Here is a 25942-nt window from a genome sequence, read left to right on the forward strand (position 1 = left end):
AGGTCCAGACTCCTAGGGAAATACGAAGTAGTACAATTACTTGACTGCTCAAAACATAACAACTGATAGTCATATATTTTAGATAAGGCAAAATACTGTTGATTTAAAATGACAGTCTCAACTTGCTGTAGAAGGGTTCACAGGGTAAAATAATAGAAAAATCACTATTTAACTTCTCACTGATATTTCTTTAAAGTATTTAGAAGGCAAATTCAGAAATCTAAAATCATTTTTCTACTGCCAAGTTATACTAGTTAAAAAGATTTATTCTTCAAAAATATAATTAGATTTCTTTAAAAGAAGTAATTATTGAGCAAACTGAATTGTTTTACTGTATTTCCAGATGCACAGATTAAGAAAATACAACCAGGGCTGCATAACACTGACATTTTTATTAGAATTCATTTGTAACAAATGGAACTTGTGTCAGCAAGAACTGATTTTCATACAGACTTCTTCCGCCACCAATGTAACGAAGTAAGAAAATAAAAAGCACGCCTTTCATCTTGTAAAACATTTACGCGTACTACTAATTAGAGGTAATTGTATTTTTTTTTTAACAAGCCATTTTACAAGTTATTTTTTTTTTTAGTTTTTCAGTCTATGCATCCAAAACGAGAGCAAAGAACACAACTTTTATTTATCTTTGTAAAGACACTCCAAGCTTGAATGGCAAAGCCACATTAACAGATGGATAGGATGGAATCAGAAGCCTTCTGATATCTGCTGGAGTATCAGGGCACAAGGAAAAAAACTAAAAACTAAACAAAAGAAAAAAATAAAAAAATTGAAAGAAAATGAAAGAAATAAAGCAGCTGCATTTGTTTTTTTTAATTACATTTTTTTTTGTCCATTGTAAATGATCTGTGTTATTTACATACACACAAGTGAATGTCATAAGCAGATTTTATAGATGGGTTCAAGTAATAACATTATCAGATGTAGAATCAATAGGGCAGTGCATAGTACAAAGATACAGAAAGTGCAAATCTCGCCAGAGGGTGCCCCCTCCCAGCTGCCCTCTCCATAACATAACCATGCATGTCACTTGAAAAAAGGAAAGCAAGTGAAGAAAAGAGCTAAAACGAAGTTCTGTACAAATCAACTTTTATATATTTATGCCTTTTTTATGTAACTAATTACAAAATTATACATAACTACACATACATAGGTAAATAATAGCACCGTACCCAATATGCTGATGAAACCAATTTCTATCTTAGAAATTTGTGTGAGTTGCAGGTAACAATGCTTATTTTATTTTTAAAAAATAATATGGATATGCTGTAAAAATACAGAAAGTGGAATGCACATCAATGATGCTAAGGAAAATTAAAGAATTTTCCGCAAGCACGCTCCAAAAACAAGGCTTCTGGAAAATTAAAAACCTCTGTATTCTGGAATACTTCCCTTACTTTTGTTACTTCTGAATTTGTAGATATTTTATGTAAGGAAAGCTTCTATCTGTAAATAGCTCTGAGTGTGTAAGAGTCCTTCGATTCTACTTTCTTGCAAGGATGTGTTTCAATGACACAACTTTCATTCCTTATACTGGGCCACACAAACAAAAGAAGAGCATGACTACAGTAAATCACCTTGCACGATAACAGCATTTCCTAATTGAAAAAGATGGATCCAAAAATGCCAAATACTCATACATAATTCACTTGCCCCACCCATTCCTGGTTCTGTTGTACTGTAGATCTTAGAATCCCATTTCAAGGTAGCCTTTTTTAATACTCCTACTATTGTACAGAAGATTTTTTACAAAATTCCTATGACTATTTGGTCTTATATTTTTTTTTCCTACAGTATGGAAAACAAAAAGTGAAAGAAAACTCCAGCACAGTTCACCAACATACATCTACAAAATGGTCTTGCTGCATGCCTCTTTGGGAAGGTCTCTTAACATCTGTTAACTCAGAATCAAGGAATCATTGTCACTACAAATGGCTTTCAACAAGGTACCTTGTAAAATATTTGATACAGCTTATAGGAATTCTCCCCAAATGGAAAACCAAGTACTATCGTGAAAACAACAACAATGAATTCATTAGTACAAAAATAGTCCCCTCTGGACCAGCATGAAAAAAATGCACTGATTAGGGAGTGGACTGGAAGGTAGCATGGACCACAGAAATAGTGATTTGTCTTGCTTAGATTTATAACAGAATTATGGTCCAATACTAGTTGAGTTTTAAATTGGGCCAGCACTGTTTATTAACATCCCATGCTTGGTTATAAAACCAAAAAATGCACATTATTAAAACTTATTTTGCACATGTGATAAAAAAAAAGATTATGTTTAAAAGTAAAAAAAGAAAAGCTAACCGAGATGAACTAAAGTAGATAGTGGTACAAACAGAATGAAATGTAAAGAAATGCTATTAAAATAGGTATCAAATATAAGGCACTCTAAATGCAAAATAAAACCAAAACCACAGCATTTTTAAACAATGCTGTGTACCACAATATGTTTTTCTAACAGAGCAAACATGAGTTTGGCTTTGCCCCTTTTACAATATCATACAATGCAAGTTTCATAGCACAGACTATAGACATTATACAATTGGATACACTTAAATTTTTTACTAAATATCTTGAAAGTTAATAGGCAACATTCTCCCCTCCTAATAGGATATGCATTGACCTTTCTCTCATGCACACTGCCTATATTTAATAATATAGTTATTGCACTACCGCGTTAAAAAGATTGGAAGTGTCTTGTGTGGGGGTCAGTTTGGGGATTAGGTTTAAATATCACTGATGTGCATTCCTCATTTCCCTTAAAACCTAAAAAAAATAAGCTGTGAATTGTGGAAACAGAAGGATATAAAAAATGTGTAGGATTCTGGAAAACCTTTTCATTGCTTCAATCAATCCCAATAATGGAAGAAATGAGATATATGTATGCATGAATATATGTATTATATATATGTATACACACACACATATATATATATATATACATACATACACATGCACACACAGAAATACACATTAGCAGCAGCTTTATACTTTGCTCCTCCCTGTTGATTCCAAACAGAACAAAATAAAACAAATAATTCCACTTTAAGAAATTGATTACAATGGGTAGTTTCTGAAAAAAAAAAAAAAGCAAAAGTGTAAAAGGAATATCTAAGAAGAAGATGGTACTGTAGATAAATATAGGACTGCACAAAAATGTGCAAAATTATTGAACATTTCTACAGCAAGGTATTACATGTAACAGTTCTACCGCTTAAAATTAAAACCCTACAATTCTGAAAGAAACAAAAAAAGAACAGTATGCAATTTTTGTAAAGTCACTTCATTGAATGATAATCTCTTGTTAAAAAAAAAGAAATAAAAAGTTTACACAGTTAAAAATAATGAAGTACAGGTCAGCAGTATCTTTACAATACTTAAAATAAACTAATCAAGGACTTTCTTGTTAAACATTCCCCCTCTTATCCCCTATGTGTTATCATGGATCATTATGGTAGGAAGGGGCTGATGTTGAAGCCAAGAGTCCATTTTTTGTTTTAGGAATCCCAGAATCAGCCTCTCGTTTCTAAACTTGTAACATTTTGCACTGAACTGCAGTACCACTCAAGATGTATCTGTGCAACCTATTTGCAATCCTGAACAAGATGACGATGGTTCTTTGCAATAATTTTTCTCTCTTTTAATTTCAACCAGTGATATATCCTGGAGGTATCTGAAATCCATCAGATTCCCCACAAGTCAGGATTCTTTTATTATTTTCCAGATTATTATTATTAAACTGTGAATTCTTGGTCCACTGGGAATAGTTTTTTTTTTTTTAATATTCCTACTAATTGGTCTTTAGCTAGGAGTTAAGAAGTACTTCTCAAGCACACCGTATGGCTCAGAAGAGGCTCTCCAGATCTTAAAGGGCCTGCAGTAAAAATCCAGGATGGTTCGGGGTTTTTACGTTGCATAGTGGTCAAAGCTGCCCAGGTACTCTAGCGCAGCTCGATAGCAGAACTGATACTGATCCTGGAAAAAAAAGAGAGAGAAGAGAAAAAAAGTCTGTAAACAGAACTGTTGCTAGGGATGTTCTTTGCTTATAATTTGATATGTGCTGGGTCACTACTTTTTACCATTTGCACTTTGCCAAGAGAGTGGCAAGATAAGCAACTATGAAGCATCGTAACATTACAAAGCGTCTATGAATTTTGCATTCCTAAGTGATCATAACAAAGATTTCTTTTGGGCCAAACGATGCACAAAGCCATACCAAAAAAAAAAAATAAATGTCATGCATAGGTTCATGTACTTGAAATTGTATGAGATTGTAGCTCCACAGCTTTGCATTCCTTGCAACCCTGGTAAAGCTGCTTCAGTTTTCCCCTCCTAACTCATCCACGATCACAGAGAAGTGTGTGCAGTTTGCACAGATCAGCATACAGGTAGCAGCACTATAGAAATAACCAGTGGCGGGTAGCAGCATTGGTAATTGTAGCGACAAATATCTTCCTTTCCGCAGAGACTGCCAGCTTGTGTTACGCTGAACATAAACCTAAACCAGGAATGCCTCAGCTGTGGCCAGAAATCATCTTCTAAGGCCTGGTACAAGCACAGTAGTGTACAGTGGAAACAAATGCACGCTGCAGGTGCTTGATATTATATGTGGTGGAATTGCACTGGGAAATCTTTATTTTCTATTACCTAGTTTGTATCCAGAAATCAGTGGGATGAAAAGCAGATATTTTTTTTGTTCAAACTATGAATTATTTTTTTCTATCAGTAAAATGCTAAAGTAAGATAAATGGAATTTATTTTTCAGCTTTCTCAGATTATTGAGTCAAGTGTTAAAAGACTTTTTTTTTTTCACATAACTAATTTAACTCTGAAAAGTTTTCTGTAAGCCATTTTCTAAAACTGTAAACCTTGCACATTTAACTTGCTGGCTGGAAAACATTTCACTGCATTAGGCAATGAGAACCGATGCAATTCTAGAGCAACGTTTTCAAGAGTATCAGTATGCTGTATGCACTTTGACTCATCACAAAAGGAAAATTTGGAATGGAATGGAAAACATTTGCTTCCATGTTTTCACTTATTGCAGATTTATAAGTATAGCAGTAACGAACAGAGCAAGATGCCAAGCATTCCAAAGAACACACAATAAGAAGTATTCCCCAAGTTGATAACTTTAAAAGGAACGTGCGCGCCCATATCTTCACATATGTGGGTGCGTGGCCACATAAACAGGAATCTCATATTGGCTGCACAATTGCATACGCATGTTTTAAAATAAGCCCCTGCATGCGTATGGGTGCTGCTCATTTTAAGCATTTGCACAAGCATCTGCTAATTCTGCATTTTCCTTAGGAATTATTGGCTTTTACACGCGCAAGTGAGGTAATTTTACAACATGCGTGCGTGAAGGAAATTACCAGTTTAACCAGTTCATCCACTAGTCTGCCCAGTCTATCCCCCCCACCCCAGGTCATTTAGCCTGCACTCACCCCAGTTTACCTAGACCCCTCACACAATCCGTATTTGGCTATAAATTGCTTTATTCAGACTTACATCTGATAAATAGCAGATGTAAATAAGCGCAGGGAAGAGCCAACCAATTGGCTCTTCCCAATTTCCCAAAATTGCTACTCATATGCGAATATGTTGGCACCGCCTCAGAACGCCCCTGACCCGCCCTATTTCACCACTTTTCCCCCAAGATGAAAGATATTCGTGCAACAGTACTGGTGTTTATGTGATAGTTATAAAATCTCCCTAGTGCGAATAAGCGCTACATAAGCGTGCAATATCTGACATTTTGCACGCAGAGTGCTTTTAAAATTCACCCTTTAGAATTAAGAAATGCATGGCAACTTGCCTTATTTGTCACAAGCAAAGGTTTTCGTGTTCAGGAGCCATTTTAAATCATTGGCACGCCAACATTCTTGGTGTTTGTTTTATTACTTTTAAGTTTGAGAGTCATGGAATACATTATTCTTCATATAGTAGTGACTCAAGCTACCTGACAGAGAAAAATGCATTGAGCCATATTATCTAACATATTGCATTCAAAAGAATTAAGCTACAGTGAAATAAAAGTCGTTCTCAGTATTTTTAGATTATTCATGTATGATTGTATTGTATTTTTGTGCACTGATTATTTTGTAAGCCACTTTGGGTTAAACTTTGGTTTGAGGAAAGCAGCATCTAAGTACTAACTTAACATTGTTCTCAGAGGAGACAACGACTTCTGGGGCAGGCCAGGGGGAGCGTGTTTAACTTGGCTGAGGTAATTGTCACAAATCATAATAAGTCTGATAAATATCCATTCAAACTGTGGCAATCTTTTAACAGCATACGCATATCTATATCCTGTTCTTTCAACCGCTTCATGACCAAAATGGGCAGGAATGATTTCACTCACCTCTGTCTGTACCATGGCTGGCCGCTGCGTCCTCAACATTTTGACCGTCTGGAAAATATCTACAACACCCTCATATCGCATTCTTTCCAACACAATGCTCAAGGTTATGAATACACCAGTTCTTCCAACACCCGCACTGTGATGAAACAAAGGGATATTACTTGATTGACTGCAATAAGTAAGCAAGAGAATATACACAGTAAGAAGGTGCTTGGTAAACAATATGGGCAGGCCTTCGATCCCTCCCCCCCCCCCCCACTATTCGCGCCATGTCTTGTGCCTTGAAATAAAATGCCACCAGGCCCGTCGAACAGAATGAAGTTTTATTATTGGACAGTTTTGGCCTCAGCCTCGCAGCAATTTAGCAACAATCAAACAATATAATTATACTCTAATACATTAACATTACTATAGCATATCCCCTGGTGACCAGTGCCCAAACAAATAAACCAGGAAGCCATTGGTAATCAAGATATGCCCGGCCTTAAAAGCCAAAGCATTGCGGGGATCACTGGCCTACCAAGTTCCCAACTGTAGAAGTAATTTAGCCTCGGTTGGGCACTGCTACTGCCATTCCCCTTTCCTCTCCCCGGCTGCCGTCAAAGTGCCCAGGGTATAGATCTCCATCTATCGATCACTGGCCCTGTAACATCTCTCCATCTATTGAGTCTCTGACCCTTTAATCTCTGGTTCCCCTTCACCTTGCTCTCCTCTGCAGGCAGCTGGCCTCCACTCAAATAGGTTTTAACGTAGGAGGGGGCCCTGCCAAATCACTGGTCACCATGTCACTGTACCCTGGTAATGGATACGTTTGCCAGGGGACCCCCACTTTCTTCACTGTGGCCAATCTGTCAAGCAGTCTGTCAAGCAGTGCCACCAACACATCCTGCAAGTCGCTATTAAAGATATCCCAGCCTATGTCAGACAAATACACCCCGTCTGGCCGAACAAACCTGGGCTCTTCTGCAATAATTCATGTCGGGTGTAGAGCCCCTGAACAATGGGCATAAATTACACATCTACCTGTTAATTTTTCTTCTAGCTCTATCCACCTTATGCGACCACTAATCCCTTCCAAACCTGTCTTGGGATAATATAGGACCAAATGCTGACTGTGGAAAATCCTGAAATGCAGTGAAATCATTTTGTGTTTTTTGGGTCAGCTGCCAGCTATGTGTAGCTGTTAAATCATTGCCCCCCGAGGTAGATATTCTTAGTGAGATGGGGATAAACTTTTATCAAGTGCAGAATGGTCAGCATCAATTAGTTCTACTTCATCCCCAGAATCTCTTTCCAGATCAGGCGGTTCGGAGCTATGCCCAGGTGCTCGCCTGGAGGTCAATCAACAGCTCTCCTATGCACCCATTGCACATAAGAGTGCCCTATAATCCAGACGAAGTGCATTCGAGATAATGGACCTTGAACAGACAACCACAAGTTACATGATTTATGCAGAAAATATTCTTCTGCCCTAACGATTCTACAAAACTCCATGGCCAGAATCATAACCGGTACGCGTAAAAGAGACCACATCACCCCCATACTAAAGGACCTACACTGGTTGCCCATCTCCTTCCGCTCACAATACAAAACCCTCACCATCCTTCACAACTCCCTACATAAACACAACCACACCTGGCTCGATGAAATGCCTCATTACCGCTCCTCCATCCGCCCCACAAGAACAACCCATACAGGCACTCTCCACATCCCATCCCTCAAAGCAGCACACTCAACTCACACCAGAGGGAGAGCCTTCTCCGTCGCTGGCCCCACCCTCTGGAACTCCCTCCCCACCCTCCTACGCCAAGAGACATCCTTTTACAACTTTAAGAAAGGAGTCAAGACATGGCTTTTCCGACAGGCCTACCCCGACACAAACCAAACTTAATATCTCCCATTAGCCCCCCCTGCTCGACCTTACACCCCCTGCTCCCCCCCCTTCAGGTCCTCCCGCTCGGCCTTCCACCCTCTCTCTCCCCCTTTGCCCGTCTTTCCCTCCCCCCCTCCCCCAGTTAACCCCCCCGATCCTTGACACCCGGCCATCACCCTCTCCCCCTGTATTCCCCTTTCCCTCTACATCCCCCTTTTACCCTCTGAAGTAACTTTATCCCAGTGAATACCGCCTGTTTCATCTCATCCTTATTTCTACTTAGTTAAGTGATACCTGTTCATTAGTCATCTGTACATAGTATCCCTCTTTTCTGCTTTTCTCTCCCCTACTTTTTTTAACTATGCCTTTCTCCCCTTCCCCTCCTTATCCCCCATTCCCACCCCCCTCCTACCTCTTACCCTCCCTCCCTCCCCTCGCCCTGCCCCCCAGCCTACCCTCCCCCCCCTCTCCCTCCCCTACCCTCCCTCAATTCTCTACTCCTTGGTTTCATTATTATTGTTTATTTTGTTGTATTTTGTTTTGGTTTGTTTGTTGTTTTTCGTTAGTAACATCATATTGTTTCAATGTCATATTGTTATATTGTTATACTGTATCTCCCAACTGAGTTCATTGTAAACCGGCATGATGTGCTTCACGAATGTCGGTAAATAAAAGTTAATAAATAAATAAATAAAATAAATAAATAACGTATAAACTGATCCTCCATGAATGCCATCTGCCGATGGACATTATTTCCTTAGGATACAAATCCAGCTCAGCAGCCGTGGTAGCCACCCAATATGAAAGGAATGAGTACCATGACATTATTTCCTTAGGATGTAAACCCAACTTGGCAGGTGTGGTAGCTGCCCCAATACGGAAGGAATGAGTACCATGACAATATTTCCTTAGGACACAAACCCAGCTCAGCAGTCATGGTAGCCACTCCAATATGGAAGGAATGAGTACCATAACCTTCGCGGAATAGCCACTAGCCCACATGGCTAAATGGAGTAACCTCGAGACTTGGTACTACGTAATCTGGCTACCATCAGCATGAATAAGTAGCTGCCCACCAAGAGGAGGACGCAGCCGTAGGTAGAGCTTTCTGCGATGGATCGGGCAGGAGCCCTCACAGACTCATTCCTGCAAGACCATCCTGTTACCTTGCACTTTGGTCCATTTTAGACCTTCAAATGCACAGCGCTAGTTTATGTTCTACTGCTACATCACCCAGCTGTAGAGTAGCTACGCCTGACTAAGCTGCTAATTCACTTCTGTATAAATGCTGAGCTGGTAATTCACTTACGCATAGTGCTGCATAGAATGCTAGAGAGAGAATGCAGAGAAGGCAGGCCTCAAAGCTATCGAAACAGACTGCTTCTAGAGCTGCCAGGAGGAAAGTCAACAAATTGTAAGTGATGGGTCACCTTAGGACCTGGGGTTTGCCTTCCTCTGTTGCCCATCCTATCATGATCCTTTCCATTGGAAATAACTCAGAACAGCTGGGGAGTCCCAACACTCTGGAAAAGAATGATAAGCCTGCCAAATGGTGGCTACCAAAGATCTGGCTGTGCCCTGTTCTTTACAAATCAAGATGTATCTAACCAGTGCAGCTGGATGTATGGGCCATATCCCTGACCCAACTTCATCTGCAAGGAAGGGCTGGAAGTTGAGGAATGCTTGGTGATAGCTCAGAAACCTAAGATCAACTCCCAAACATCAGGGGGCCAAGCTGCCATCTCCTCGGGTATAGGGATTGGGAGACGATCCACCTCTGGCTTCAAATGATCTTATGGATACCTATTGATCACTTGAACCACAGACATGTTATCAGATATAAAATGATGCTCGACCTGGATAATATATATCCCCCACAGCTTAAGGGGCACAATAATAGAAAACTAGGTTTTTAGTAATTCTGCATTTGAGCCAATTTAGAGGCCAAGGTTCGGCACACCATGCTCCCCTAAAATATATGCTGAAAACCCATGCCAGCAGATGCACCTGTGAATCGCTCCACTTCGATATTCCACCTGGGGGGTCCCACCAAATAATCATCCCATTGAAATCTCAGAGAAAAAGGTCCCAATTATAAGTGTCCTGCCTATTTGACTTAGTAACCCTAATGTGGTTTCGACAACATCTGCTGTGACCAAAGGTAGCCAAAGCTAACCTGTGCAAGGGGGCCCTCCCCACTGGAATAACCCTGGATGCGGATCTGCGAAGCCCTATAAGGGACTGAAAATGATGCCAGGTCACTCTCTTGCTGCCGCAGATATCCTAAACAGGTTTGCCTAGTTTCAAACTTTATCCTAGGTAGTCTGGATATCTGCACTTCCCCATCTAACTCTATTCCGAGGAAGGTTGTCAATCTAGATGGCCCTTCCATTTTCTCCTTAGCTAGTGGGATGCCAAGCTCCTCTGGGACGGCCTGAAATACGACCAATAGGTGCCCGCAGTCCAATGCATGCCTACCCACGAATAGGAAATCGACAAGATAGTGAGCCATCCGTGTGGACCCTGACCGCTGCTCGACCACCCAATGTAGAAAAGGACCTGAACCGCTCAAAGTAGGCGCATAAGTTCGAACAGCCCAACAGGATGCACCTATCAAAGTAGAATTGGCCTCTCAACTGAAATACATGATAAGGGCAGGGTAAACAACACACATATATATAAAAAAATATCTAACACAAAAAATGGGTGGCACAAGGGTACATTACTGTTCAATACATCTCCATAGATTTATTAATTTTATAACAAAACAGAAAAATGATTAATACAATGTACTCTTATTATCCAAGGAAGCTCCGACACGGCCGTGTTTCACGTCAAGGCTGCGTCAGGGGAACCAACAGACATTCACATCAGACGAGGGTGAAACCACAGGTATATACATACTAAGGCTCAGTTACTGAGGGAACTGGAGCCATAGTCTACAAAATCTTGATACGGAGCATATTTGTAAAATTTTCATATAGGGAAATCTTGAGGGTAATTTAGTTTTAGTAGTGGTGAAGATTGAGAGAAGGCTTCAAAGACTAAGTACTGGCAGCTGTCTCAGCATCAGGTGAAGGGAAATTTAGGGAATGAGTAGCATCAGTAACAGTAGGATTTCTTTGAGAGACTGCAAAAAATAAACCAGTGTCGGCGGCAAAGCTCAACATCAGGAAAGGGATCGATGGGGGATTCAGTTTGACCCTTGAACAACAACTTACTGTACCAGTTCAGAGTTAACTTATAAGGCGGCAGGTGCTGTGGTGATATTTGCAAAAACTTTGCTGGCAGCGTTTCACATAGGGGTAAACAGAGCCCCTATGTGAAATGCTGCCAGCAAAGTAAAATAGGCTCTGTTTATCCCTATGTGGAATGCTGCCGGCAAAGGTTTTGCAAATATGCATTAACATTTTTTCTGTTTTATTATAAAATTAATAAATCTATGGAGATGTATTAAACAATAATGTAACCTTGTGCCACACATTCTTTGTGTTAGATACTCTCAACTGAAATCACAGGAGGTGAAAGGATTCGGGAAAAACTGGCAACAGACGTAATGTGGACTATATGTAAGCCTTTGCCAGCTCAACCTGATCACCAGCCTCCCTAGTGATTGCTATTGCGAATATACGGATGCATAAAATACTGCACAGTGGCCCATGGACCTATCCCTAGTGACTTCAGCAGAGATTTTCTTCTCTGCCTCACCCTCATGAGTCGATAATGATTTAGCACTGCGGATAGGGAGAATCTGGGCTAGGGGGTCAGAATGTTCTTGGATAGGAAAACCGGCAGTGAAGCCCACAGTGAGCTCCATGGCCTTACTCTATAGGGGGTTGCGCTGCAGCCGGGACTTCATGGTGTCAACGTTGACAGGTGTTGGTGCCAAAACTTTCTGCACTGTGAGTGGGGGTAAGAGGCTGCTGCCTTCGATCCCTTGTGCCCCGGCATTGGTTTGTCGGGTGTGGGCCAAGACCAAAAGAGGAGCAAATGCACTTGAAGGTGGCAGCCTCCTCTCCTGTGAGCCACCTGTGTTGAAATTTGGCCCCTCTGATATTGATGACCTGTGAAACATCATCTCATCCAGCTATGGGTCCAACACCCTGTGCCTTCAGGAAATAAAGCTGTCTTGCACCATGCTTCTCCAAAACTTAATGTTATAGTTCAACCAACCTCTGTACTTGTGCCTTTCATGATTGTGTCTAGGTATCTGATTAAGGAGCCTGTTCTGACTCATGCTCCACTACCATGCTCATGAATATGTAAAATGCAGTTATCTGATTGTGTATGTTTTTAAAACTTTGGCAGGCTGCATGAAAGCGAGTTTAACCCCCATTAAACTTCCTCCTTGAGTGTCAGTGTAGATATCGACTGCCTAAGGGAGGTCCCCAACGAATTTACAGAACCCTGCCCAACCAATGAGGGTATCTGCGCCTGATACACTTGTGGCAAAGCCAGATTTTCCAGATTTTCCAGATTTTTCATCAGCAAGTGTAGAAACATGGTATGGACTGGCTGCAGCAGCACATGGCAAGCCTAGCAGTCCCTGACAGCAAAGGATGGGAAGGACAGGGGTTGTCCCGCAAAACAGTGATATTCCTTCCTCTCCAAAAAGCCAGTCAGGTCCCCAACTGGTGGACCAAGGTAATTCAGTTGCACAAAGCAACTCCGACTCTGACTCATCCCCTGCCAGTAGCAAGGAGGAAATAGCTCCAGCTACAGTCATGCAGAATGCATGAAAATAATTTATGTCTTCTTAAATTATTTTCATGCATTCTGCATGACTGTAGCTGGAGCTAGTTCCTCCTTGCTACTGGCAGGGGATGAGTCAGAGTCAGAGTTGCTTTGTGCAACTGAATTACCTTGGTCCACCAGTTGGGGACCTGACTGGCTTTTTGGAGAGGAAGGAATATCACTGTTTTGCGGGACAACCCCTGTCCTTCCCATCCTTTGCTGTCAGGGACTGCTAGGCTTGCCATGTGCTGCTGCAGCCAGTCCATACCATGTTTCTACACTTGCTGATGAAACTCAAACATGAGATCTTCGATGTTTGTCTGGCAAGCACTGAGGCTACCCTTATTGCTGTGAGGGTGACCTCAGTTTGATGATTTTCTGCCTCCTCGCTGCACCGGATTAGAATGAAAGTTTTGGGTCAGTATTGATGTATTGGCCGGGAAATGAACCCGGGTCAATAGCTTGGAAGGTAACCATGCTCACCACTATACCATTGATGCTGATGTCCCAGTCCTAGAGGCTGATACCCGGGCTTTACTAACATGCATACGAGTTGCACTACAGACTCATCCTTTCTCTTTGAAGCTATCCACATATCTTGTCGCTGCACCTGACGTCATATAAAAATATTTTTTTTTGGATCCTCAGTGCAGGAAGCAAAAGTTCCCTAGTAAAATGCACCCCCCCCCCCCACTGGTCGAATTAATAATCCAGTGCCCCTAAACTAGTGCATCGCCTGGCTGACTTATATGCCCTGCTAGGGCATTTGTCCCTGAACGCTGCTTCCGCTTCATATTTTTTAAACGAATCCTAAATCACATTCATAGCCCTTTCCTAGACAATGTCCTTCCCTAACTAGACTGTTGCCCTTTTTCAAAATGGCCACTGCCACCTCTAACCTACCCCTAACTAAAATGGCCACTAAGGGAAAACTTGCCCTCAACTAAAATGGCCACCGTGCAGCCCTTTCACCCTCAACAGCCACCACACCCCTAAGAACCTGACGCCCCAACTACCCTTCTGCTGCAAACGCCCATTAGGCTGCATGCTGGAAGATCTCTCCCTGGTCAGAGATCTCTCCAAATACTGCCCGAATCTCCAATTCTCGCAGCAGCAGGCAGCCCCACAACTGCCCCAGCCCCGACAGCCAGATGCTGCTGCCGAGACCTGCCCTTTTTCTCGGCCCTTCCTGTGAGCGAGGAAAGCCTTATCACCGCCCAGAACAACACCCACGCACATCTCCACATGGCTCACAGAAATTGCTCTCCCCTAGTAATGGGACAGTCAGTGTTTTCATTTTTCTTTTCAGGGGCTTATAATCACAGTTGCTAGATTCCTGTGGCAGTTCAGGAGTAAAATCTGTGACAAGGGTAAGAAAATTATGTAGCAATTTGGCATACATTTGAATCAGCAAAATAAAAATAAAAGTTTTCCAGTCTTGCTTTTTTATATGTTAATTTTTTTTTGTTCTTTTGGGAGTTTTATGAGTGGGGAACCAGAAGTAACGATGTGGGGAAGGAAAATGGAAATCCTTGGGGTAGGGAAAAGATAGGGAGGAAAGATCAGGGATAACGAAAGGAAGTCTGTCTCTTTCCAGTCCTCACTGCCTCTTTCCCTGCTCCTCACCTTGATTCCTCTTTCACTCCCTATCCCAGGTGACCTACCTCTGATCTCCATCTCAACGGCCAAAACACATGCACACAGTGCCTCCTCTTTCACATCCCCATGCTTTGGCCTCCCTTTCACAATCCCACTCAGCTCCTCTTTCACACACACACACACACACACACTGCAATGCTTCTTTCATATATTCCTCCCCATCCCTCCATGCTCCTGTTTTACATATTGCTTTCTCCCCTAACCCATAATTCCCCCCTCCAGTGCTGATAGAGATGGCAGGGAGGAAGCTGTGCACTGTAGTGCCTTGGGTTGTCCCCTTCCCCCTCGGCCACCCAGGACCTGACTCCACTTTGACTCACAAAGCACTATGGGCATTCTGCATGGCTTAAAACAACAGCCGGGTCTGAAGTGGCAGCAGAGGGCATGACTCAAGGTGCTGCCACTTACCTCCTTTTTCCTGCAGGCTTGATCAGTGCAGGGAAGAGGGGGAATCAGCTGACAAAGAGAAGAAGGAAATTGCAAGTGTACACCCAGCTCAGCCCCATAGCAAGAGTCAGATTTTGCGACGTGGAATCGAGGGAGCCAAGGGCTCAGCTTATAAGATGTGGGTCCCACCGTGTGCTGCTTTCAAAGTGAACGGGCGAGATATCCAACCTGACCCCACTGTATTTTCCAGATAACAGCTTAAAATGGTTCAGCTGAATTTTAAACGCTCCTCCGTGACCTGACAAGTTTGGAACATCAGTGACTGCACATAAAAAAACGAGATCACTGACAAGTGGCACTAATGACATCTTACAAATGTGAAATAGGCGATGCACAACAGCAACCGTGGCATGAAAGGTGGTTTCTATTTTAAAACGTTGAATTTTGCCAAATAAAAATAAATCTTACTTACTTGGAAAAGTTTAGCGCCTTATTCTTTTGGTGGCCATAGCTTCACATGACGACGACTGATATGTATCAAATCGCAGGAGGCTCTGGATAGGGCATTTTTCAGGATTCTTTTTATATATGAAAATGAACGCAATGTGTACATTTGAAATCGAGCCTCTCGCATGCCGGCAGATGAAGCACAGATGTCCTAAGCACCCCTGACGGTACTCCAGGGGTGTACCGTCAGGGGTGCGACCCGCTCCACCCTTAGTTTGAATCAGGCTATTTGGAACCCTTCTTGCACCAGAAACCAGAGAGCAATACATGCTGTTGTATCATCAAGAAGCAAACAAAAAAAGCATCTGGAGGGTTAGGATAATGAGGAAAACAATGAATGCTATGAAAAATCTCCACTGCTTCAGATCCTAATTAAACAGTCAGAGAAACGCTCGGGTAAAGGCTGCAGAAAACGGATGGATTCATTTCCTTTTTTCACGGTAGCTGACAAGCATATTAAAACAGCGTGCGATCTTCAAGGGAGAACGTTTAGTATTCTAGAGTGATGAGAAAACAAAAGTGCAGGTCGCAATACTTCTCGCAGTTTTTTTTTTTTCTTTTAAAGATTGCTTATTTTTCCTCCGCTGCCATCAAAGCCATAAGAACGACAGACTGTTTTCACTGGGCCTCGGGTTGCAGGAGCTTATTGGGGGGTTTTTTTGTTGTTTTTTGCTGAGGTACAGCGCGTTCGATCAAGCCCTCCCGTTGACAGATTTGATGACACTAGGGAGGGCTAACCATGTCCACGTCAAGGAAATGCTAGGGTGCGAAGGGAGAAAAGAGACGCAACGGAATACGTGTGCTGTCAGGGACCCGAAGCAGCACTCTGTTTAACTGAGATGACACAATTTAATTCACTAGTGAGTGCAGCTGAATGGTGCAAAATGGCACAACATCAGCAAAATGTTTATAAGTCTTTACCGTAAATCATGGGTTATGCTCATAAAAATGTGACAGACTAAAACTGAATACAGCAGGGACATTTCTGTCTTATGAGCTGTTAGCCGCCTGAAATCCTAAAGAAATAAATGAGGACTCAATTGATTCAAATTCTCTTTAGGCCCTGGAGGGCAAACAGTGGGAAATATGTGGGATTTTACTGAACAGCAACTGTCATAAAAGGAGATAGCCACAAAATATTTGGCAAGAGAAGGAAACAGGCATTCCAGCCTGGAACCCCTCTCCCCCCTCCCCCCCCCCAATATATCTGAGGTGCACAGCAGGAGAAGCCATTGCAGACATTGCTCATCCACTCCCTCTATTCTATCCGCAGTCGTGCCAACAAGCAGCCATTCAGTTACATACATGCACGCCTCTCTCACCTCTTCTACCTGAACAGATTTGCACTTGCCCAAGGATGGAATATGTCTGGGTTGAAAAGCTGCTGGATGCAGCCACACACACAACTACCATTACTTCCTAGGGGAGCAATTTTGCCACTTTTAATACCTGCCTTTCGCCCTTTGAAAAACAGGAAAGCTGCTAGCTGGCATGGCTCCTCTTGTTTTACTCTCTCAGGTAATAGCACTAAACAATTCTAATGGCCTTCTCCTACAATGGATAGATTTTAAACAATGAATATGGCAAAACACAAATCTGAGAGGGTGCACATTTGTAACGGAAAGGCAAATGAGGCTTGCATTATTACGATGAGGTGATCATGGTGGACAGATACATAGTTATCTAAGAGGTTTCTAAAAGGTGTGCACTGTGATCCATGGTGAGAAATGCTTTGACTACCCTTTAAAACCGTGTAGGCAAACCCTTTTCACAAATGCAGTTCTCCTTTTCTCTAACCACACAGCACACATCCATGACTCCCTCAAACTACAGGTCTGTGGGAATACGAGAAGATACAGACCCCATTGCCACACAGCAATGTAACATTAGCAACATGAATCACAAAGGACTGTTATAACAGTGCACAAGGGTCCAACAAGCCCAGCATCCTGCACAAGGGTCCAACAAGCCCAGCATCCTGTCTCCAACAGTGGCCAATCCAGCCCATAAGAACCTGGCAAGTTCCCAAAAACTAAGTTTATCCCATGTTACTGTTGCTAGTAATAGCAGTGGCTATTTTCTAAGTTAGCTTAATAGCAGGTAATGGACTTTTCCTCCAAGAACTTATCCAATCCTTTTTAAACCCAGCTACATTAACTACATTCACTTATCTATCATATACAAGCTAATGAATAATAACACATTTATATCTCTGGTGACCAAATGTTCTGGGCACTGCCACAATGCCCATATATTAAGACAGAGGATCCTGAAACTATCGTGCATGATCACGATAAGGAGTTCTTCTGGCTAGATGTGGAAGTGACTGTGAATAGAGTTCTCAGGAAATGTGAAGCTGGTAAGTGATTCCTGGGTCCTTGTATGTTTTTAAGTGATAATATGTATCCTACCTTGCTCTGCCTTTTAACTCCATTTCTGATGACTCTGATGAGTTGCTACAGTAATAACCAATGGCCCACCAGAGCAATCATGGAGCAAGCATTTGACCTTCTGAAAATCTGCTTTTGGTGCATGGATTATGCTATTTTTTTTTAAATATATCCTTTTCCCCACGGAATCATAAAAATGTGGGCTGGGCATATTTAAGCAATATGGAGAATAAAGTGTGAGTACTGTTTTTGGTCTCTGGCTCTTATTACAGTTTACGTCATTTGGTCAGTTCTCTATATACTCAAATTCAGATATTCTTCAAGTCTCGATGTCCAAGTAAGATAATGCAAGTTGCAATGAACCTCATCCAGTATCATGAGTTGGACAGGAGCAGGTCTCAACAGGAGACCCAATTGCACTGGGCACCTCCGGCCTGAATAAAAAGAACTTTCAAACGTACCTGGATACATTGTCTGTACATATTGCACACTATGAACTCCAGAAAGAATCTCTCTTTGGTAGAAAGCAAATATTAAGATGAGCATTAACAGTAAATTGGAGAGACTACACTGTACCCAATATACCCTGACTTATATGTGAGATTCGTTCCTGTAATTGTATGCACAAAACTCATCCACTTGGAGACCCTGCCCTGAGAGAATATAAGGTGTTCATGTATTTTTCAATGCCACTTAGAGCCAATGAGATGCATTTATACTCAGTGATAATGATGAATAACTTTCTCCCAGAAATGTTTCTAATCTCTACATTTGGGAGAATTGATTCCTATCTGAATAGTTTCCTAAATTTATCTCATTTGTAACATAAACTGTTACATAAAACATTCCTAACGAGGCACATATTTCTATAAATGTTGACTTTATTCACTAGTGTATGTAATTTAAGAGACTGGCACTTAAATAAAATTAAAAAAAAAAGTGATACACAGATAGCAAAGTAGTATTTTAGCAACTAAGATATTCTGAGGAAACTTTGACCAATCAGAAGAGTCCTCAGAAATTAATAACCAACAAACATGCCTAGATACTATTTATTTGATTTATATTCCACATTCTGTTTTGCACCTGAGAAAATGGAGGGTAAAGTGACTTGCCCTAGGTCACAAGGAGCAGCAGTGGGATTTGAACCTTGGTTTCCCTAAGTTTATAAACTGCTGTTCTAACCACTAGGCTGCTATTCCTCCACTCCAGTACTATGGAACACCCATTTTCTGTGGATGGTGTATTATGGTACTTCCTGTCACTGGAAACACATGGTTTCATCTTTGGAATGAGTAAAAGCCATAGTGGAGCCAAGAAAAAAAGTGACAAAGGTTTTTAAATTGAATAAAAGAAGTACATGTTTGGTGGATGTTACAGCAGCCATTATAAAAATGCATGCTGTACATGCACTTTCAGGAACTTCTGATAAATGATCAGCATTGCTTTGGGAGGAGAGAAACCATGAACCAGGGCTATGGATCCCTTCTCCAGATCTGTGAAGGAGACAGCAGTTGGTATCAGCTCAATGACACCCCCTGGGCCTGAATTAGCAGTGCATTGTAGTTCTCAGAAATGTTTGCCTTTTTGATTTTTGACTCTTTATTTAGGGATAATTTAATTGCCCACTGTGGATAGGAGGAATCACAAAAAAATAGATTCCTTATTGATCTGATGTACAATTCTTTCCAAACAAAATGCCAGGGAATGTATATGACCTCTATGACTAACTTACTGCCATCAATGTAGCTTTATTAATTTTGCCAGAGAAGAAGTAAAGTCCTTTAATCTCACAGGGCTATCACAATTAATTAGTCATGTGTAAACATGTGATCTATGTTATACAGTACAAAGTGATGAAACTTTGAAAGACAGATACTCAAAGTAAACAGTTGTTAAGGCAATAAGGTATATCACTGGTGAAAAGCTCCAGCACTACAAAAAAAAGAGTCGAACTTGCAAGGTGTTAAGACATTTTTTCTCACACATGTGATGGCATGGCTTCAATGTACCAATTTCATGTCTGTGGAGAAGTCAAAGAACCACATTTACTTCCATATGAAAGATATTTATGAAAAACAAGTTGTTGTTTTTTAAGCTCACCTGCAATGAACAGAGATTGGCCCATCCTGACCAAACTGCTCTTTTGTTTTATGCACTTGGCCTATGAAATCGATAAACCCTTCCCCAGACTTTGGCACTCCTTGTTCTGGCCAGTCAGTGAACTGGAACTGCCGCACTGTTCGGGACTGGCCGTCCTTTAAAGAGACAGATGAGAACCATAAAAAGAAATGTCAGCATTCAGAGTCGGTAGGCCAACATGAAACGTACAGTAATAATATCAGGAAAGGATCTAACATCTGTTGCAAGCAAGGCATCTTGAATGCCATCATTGGAACCTTCTTTCCTAGAATTGCCTTGCCAAGGCTTCTATAACTTCTACAATTGCTACTACTTTGTCTGATTTCTTCTTGATACAGGTTTGCATACGGAAACATAAAATATGGTTACAAATAAGAAGCATATGATCCAATTTCTTTACTGCTGAAATATCATACATTCTGCTTAACGGCTGGCTTTTCCTTCATTGCTGTCTTGAATTCTGTTTCTGTTTTAACTCCAAACACCTACAGTGGGAGGCTGGTTCTACCAATTATTCTGTGACAAAATGCTTCCTAATGTTACACCTGAGTCTTCCCTTCATACCATGCTTTCTTCTTGTGCATTTATAGTTCTGAGAGGTACTTCAATGTCTCTATGATATTCCATCTCTATCTTCTCTAGGATATAGATATTTAGGGTCAGGGGCATCAATACAGGGTGGCATGCCTCCCTCTGAAAAAATGATTTGTCATCCCTCGGCCAGCACCTGTAAAGTCAGTCCAGCTGCTGCTTCTGCTGCTGGCCTAGGTGCCTCTTTCCCTCCTTCTGGAAGCTGCTTGGTTGAAATCTGAGCTCTTTGAACCATGGGGTATCTAGTCCCATGCAGTTCAGCTGCAACAGGGAATTCAAGGATTTGGAGGAAAGCGGGTGACTTGGGGGACTGGGGTGGGGAGAGAAGACGAATGGGGACACAGGGATTTGGGGCAGAGGGAAGCAAGGACTCTGAAATTAGGTGAGAAAAGTAGGATCTTGGAGATAGAGAAAGGGATGGCAGAGAAGGGATTTTGGGGGGACGGGACAGTGGAGACTAGTAAGAGAGTGGGAATGAGTGGGGCTGTGTTAGATGGGTTAGGAGGGTATAGATGAGGTGAAAGAAGGCAGCTGAAGGGTAGGGTGGTGTTTGAAAGGTGGTGTGAATGACATGGAAAACTGAAGAGAGGATGAGAGGCAGTAGAAAGGAATGGGGATGCTGTAGAGGGATGAGAGAGGATAGGGATGGGTCTGTGAAGGGGGTCAGAATGGGGATGGGTAGGCAGTGAAACAGAAGGAACAGGAGGCTGGGGATGGAGGAAAGAGACAGAATAATGGGTTAGAGGCCAGGGAGGGAAGAAGTGACAGGAAAAGGAGAGCTAGCTGGTGAGAGTATTGGAGGCAGATAAAGGTAGTTGAAAGTTGGGAGGGAGGTGAGTACAGAAATGGGAAAACTAGAAATGGAGAACTAGGGAGTGGGTGAAAGTGGGAATATGAAACTATGGAAGGAATGAGGAATGGAAGGACTGAGGAATGGGAAATGAAAAGCTGGTAGCTAGGTAAAAGGTGAAAAGATGGAGACAGAGTACTGAAGGATTAAAGAGGGGGAGAAGGAAGGGAGAAATTTAGCTATGAATGAAGATCAAGAGGAAAGATCAATGTCAGACATTGGGAGAGGAAGTGAAGAAGACAGGAGGAGAGATAAGAAAATGGAAAGGAGCCCCTGAAAAGATCACAAGAGAAGACCAAAAAGAAAAGCCAGGACAACCCAATTTAAAAAAAAGTTAAATGCCGAGACAACAAAGGTAGAAAAGAAAATATTTTATTTTCAGTTTTAGAGCATGGAATATGTCATTTTGGGAATGTGCATTTCTTATAATCTGTGTATTTTACTTAGTATAGGAGGTAATGAATTTCTGATTCTCTTTATCTGGTGCTGCATGGTATGTTTCTCTTCTAATTTGTTCTGCTTTAAAGGTGAATTTTCAAAAGTTGCACATGAAAAAAAACAGTACTTAAGTGTGTAAAATAGCATATGTGTGAGTATATGCTATTTTAAAAACCTCAAAATACAAATGTAAATCAGAGTCAGCAAGCAAACTTATACATGTAAAAAAGAGGCAAGCCAGGGGAGTTCTGGTAAGCAGCAAATATTTATATAAGTTACTATTTTATAAGCAATTTCCACATGTAAATGTGGCACCTTACTTGTGTACATTTCCTTCTGCTCAGTATCAGGAGTAAGTGATCATCAACATCTTAAAAGTGAAAAAATGACTGGGTAGAGCGTCTCAGTGAAACGCCAGGATCTGCATGCACATGGGCGCGTACGTGAGGCTTTGAAAATCTATCTCATAGTGTATAGCAGTGAATGATGAGATTGACATAATTGGCATCTCAGACACCTGGCAGAAGGAGGATAACCATGGGACAGTGCTATATCAGGATAGACTGGGTAGGGAGTCTACCAGTTCACCAGAAGAGCGAACTGGCAGACTAATTGGTAAAACTGGTAATTTGATTGCCATGTTCATGTTAGAAAATTCCCCGACTTGCACATTTAAAAGTCAACTTATGGGGGGTAAATGCATCTAAAAAATGCAAGTAAAATCTACTTGTGTATCTCTTTAAAGTCTACAGTACAAATATGCAGATATATCATTTGCATACACTTTTTAGGATTTTAAGTAGAAAGCTGAAATCCAGAACCTCCAGGGTGGCATTCAATGAAAAGCTCCCTATTCCACGTGTTGTCCCCAGAGGCAGGCAGAGCTCTGGAGTCTCAATGCATGGATGAGACGATGGGGCAGGGAAGAGAGATTCAGTATTGTAAGGAACTGGACAACTTTTTGGGGAAGGGGGAGACTTTTCCAAAAGGACGGGCTCCACCTTAACCAGAGTAGAGATAGAGCAGCTTTTAAACTAGAATAAGGTGGAAAGCTAACAATCACTCAGCAGTGCATGGTTCAGAGGAAGGTATCTTCGAAGAATAATAATGAAACAGGAGAGTTAGGGCATCCCAACAGAGAGGTTCCAATAAAAGCAAAAGTAGTCCATATGCCTATAAGTACAGGATCACCTGAGCTAAAGGATTCCAAATTATCCCTATCAACTGAAAAGCAGGTTGTTAATACGAACAAAAAACGCACTTTGAAATGTCTGTACGCCAATGCTAGAACTCTAAGAAATAAGATGGGAGAGGTAGCAGACCAAATTTTAAAAGCCCAGCACATGCAAACACAGGAGGATATGAGCATGGCCAGGCCATGTGTGCCCCAAGTGCGGAAGTGCTGGGCTCAGTAAAAGGGGTGGGGCAGGGCGGGAGCCGGCTGGATCAGCGGCCATTAGGCTCTGTCTCGGGGAAGTGCGCATCGCAAACTTACTTCCTCTTGCAAGAAGAAGTAAGTTCCAAAAAAAAAAATCATAGGAAGAGGGGTTTTAGAGGTCGGGAGGGGAAAAAGGAAGTAGAGTAGATAGTGGGCTAGGGAAGTTCCCTCCCAGTCTGCTCCTTAATTGGAGCGGTCTGGGAGGGAACTGGGGAAAGGCCATTCATGTTGCTGCACTTTTTATTTAAAAACACCCTCCTCGCAAGTGCGAGTCATGACCCGCCCCAAAATGTGCGCACCAATATAAAATCAAGTGCTCATGTGCGCATGGGTATCGTATTTTATAACATGCGTGAGATGACGCTTGCATATTATAGAATCGGCACATCCATGTGCGTGCGCCAGGAACCACATGCACATAGACACACGCGTGAGGCTTTGAAAATCTACCTCAGGGTGTATAGCAGTGAATGATGAGATAGACTTAACTGACATCTCAGAGACCTGGAGGAAGGAGGATAACCAATGGGACAATGCTATATCAGGGTACAAATTATATTGCAATGATAGGGGGATCAAATCGGTGGGGGTGTGGCACTTTATCTCTGGGACGGCATAGAGTTCAACAGTATAAAGTTCATACAAGAGACTAAATGCTCAGTAGAATCTATATGGGTAGAAATCATGTGTGTTGGGTAAGAGTATAGTGGTGGGAATATACTACCATCCACCTGGCCAAAATGATCAGACAAATAATGAAATGCTAAGAGAAATCTGAGAAGCTAACTAATTTAGCAGTGCAATAATAATGGGAGATTCCAATTACTCTAACATTGACAGGGTAAATGTAACATTAGGGCATGCTAGAGATGTAAAATTCCTGGATGGAATAAACGACTGCTTCATGGAGCAATTGTTCAGGAACCAATGAAAGAGGTAGCTATTTTAGATCTAATTCTTAGTAGAACACAGAATTTGTTGAAATAAGTAACGGTGGTGGGGCCACTTAGCAATAGTGATCATAACATGATAAAATATGAACTAATGACTAGAAAGGGACAATATGTAAATCTATAGCTCTAACACTAAATTTTCAAAACGGAAACTTTTATAAAGTGAGGAAAATATAAAAAAAACTGAAAGGTCAGCTGCAAACATTAAAAGTGTACAATAGGCATGGACATTGTTTAAAAATACAATCTTAGAAGCACAATACAGATGTATTCCATGCATTAAGAAAGGTGGAAGGCAAAATGATTACTGGCATGGTTAAAAGGTGAGGTAAAAGAGGCTATTTTAGTAAAAAAAAATCTTTCAAAAATTGGAAGAAGGATCCACCTGAAGAAAATAGGAAAAAGTTACATGTAAAACATTGATAAGACAGGCTAAGAGAGAATTTGAAATGAAGATGGCTGTAGAGGCAAAAACTTATAATAAAAATCTTTAAAAATATATCCGAAGCAGGAAACCTGTGAGGGAGTTGGTTGGACCATTAGATGACCGAAGGGTTAAAGGGACTCTTAGGGAATATAAGGCCATTGCAGAAAGACTAAATTAATTCTTTGCTTCTGTGTTTACAAATTGGGATGTTGGGGAGATACCGGTTCCGGAGATGGTTTTTAAGGGTGATGAGTCAGATGAACCAAACCAAATCACTGTGAACCTGGAAGATGTAGTAGGCCCAAATGACAAACTAGAGCAGCAAATCACCTGGACCAGATGGCATGCACCCCAGGGTTCTGAAGGAACTAAAAAATGAAATTTCATATCTATAAGTTAAAGTTTGTAATCTATCATTAAAATCATCCATTGTATCTGAAGACTGGAGGGTGGCTAATGTAACCTCAGTATTTAAAAAGGGCTCCAGGAGTGATCTGGGAAGCTTGATTTCAGTGTCGGGAAAAAATAGTGGAAACTATTCTAAAGATCAAAATCAGAGTATATAGAAAGACATTGTTTAATGGAACACCGTCAGCATGAATTTACCCAAGGCAAGTCTTGCCTCACAAATCTGCTTCATTTTTTTGAAGGGTTTAATAAACTTGTGGATAAAGGTGAACCGATAGATGTAGTGTATTTGGATTTTCAGAAGGCGTTTGACAACGTCCCTCATGAGAGGCTTCTATGAAAATTTAAAAGTCATGGGATAGGAGGCGATGTTCTTTCGTGGATTACAAACTGGTTAAAAGACAGGAAACAGAGAGTAGGATTTAAATGGTCAATTTTCTCAATGGAAAAAGGTAAACAGTGGAGTGCCTCAGGGATCTGTACTTGGACAGGAGCTTTTCAATATATATATATATACAAATGATCTGGAAAGGAATACGACGAGTGAGGTAATCAAATTTGCAGATGATAAAAAATTATTCAAAATAGTTAAATCACAAGTGGATTGTATTGCAGGAGGACCTTGCAAGTCTGGAAGATTGGTCATCAAATGGCAGATGAAATTTAATGTGGATAAGTACAAGGTAATGCATAAAGGGAAAAATATTTACATGATGTGAGGGTCCATATTAGGAGCTACCACCCAGGAAAA

At 41.4% G+C, this 25942-nt stretch overlaps 1 protein-coding gene across 10 annotated transcripts in view; it reads right to left on the reverse strand.

Moving 5' to 3' along the window:
* Window positions 1-579: 579 nt before the first annotated feature.
* PTPRD (protein tyrosine phosphatase receptor type D) overlaps window positions 580-25942 on the reverse strand; it is a 1482181-nt gene continuing 1456818 nt past the window's right edge. For all 10 annotated transcript variants that reach the window (XM_029605256.1, XM_029605331.1, XM_029605320.1 and 7 more), the window contains 3 exons: window positions 20048-20202; window positions 6395-6530; window positions 580-4002 (listed from right to left, as the gene is read on the reverse strand). In XM_029605256.1, the coding sequence (XP_029461116.1) occupies window positions 3934-4002; window positions 6395-6530; window positions 20048-20202 (360 nt within the window). In that variant the 3' untranslated portion in view covers window positions 580-3933. The remainder of the gene's footprint in view (window positions 4003-6394; window positions 6531-20047; window positions 20203-25942) is intronic.

This window comes from Rhinatrema bivittatum, chromosome 1 (assembly GCF_901001135.1).
Source record: "Rhinatrema bivittatum chromosome 1, aRhiBiv1.1, whole genome shotgun sequence".
Taxonomy (NCBI): Eukaryota; Metazoa; Chordata; class Amphibia; order Gymnophiona; family Rhinatrematidae; genus Rhinatrema; species Rhinatrema bivittatum.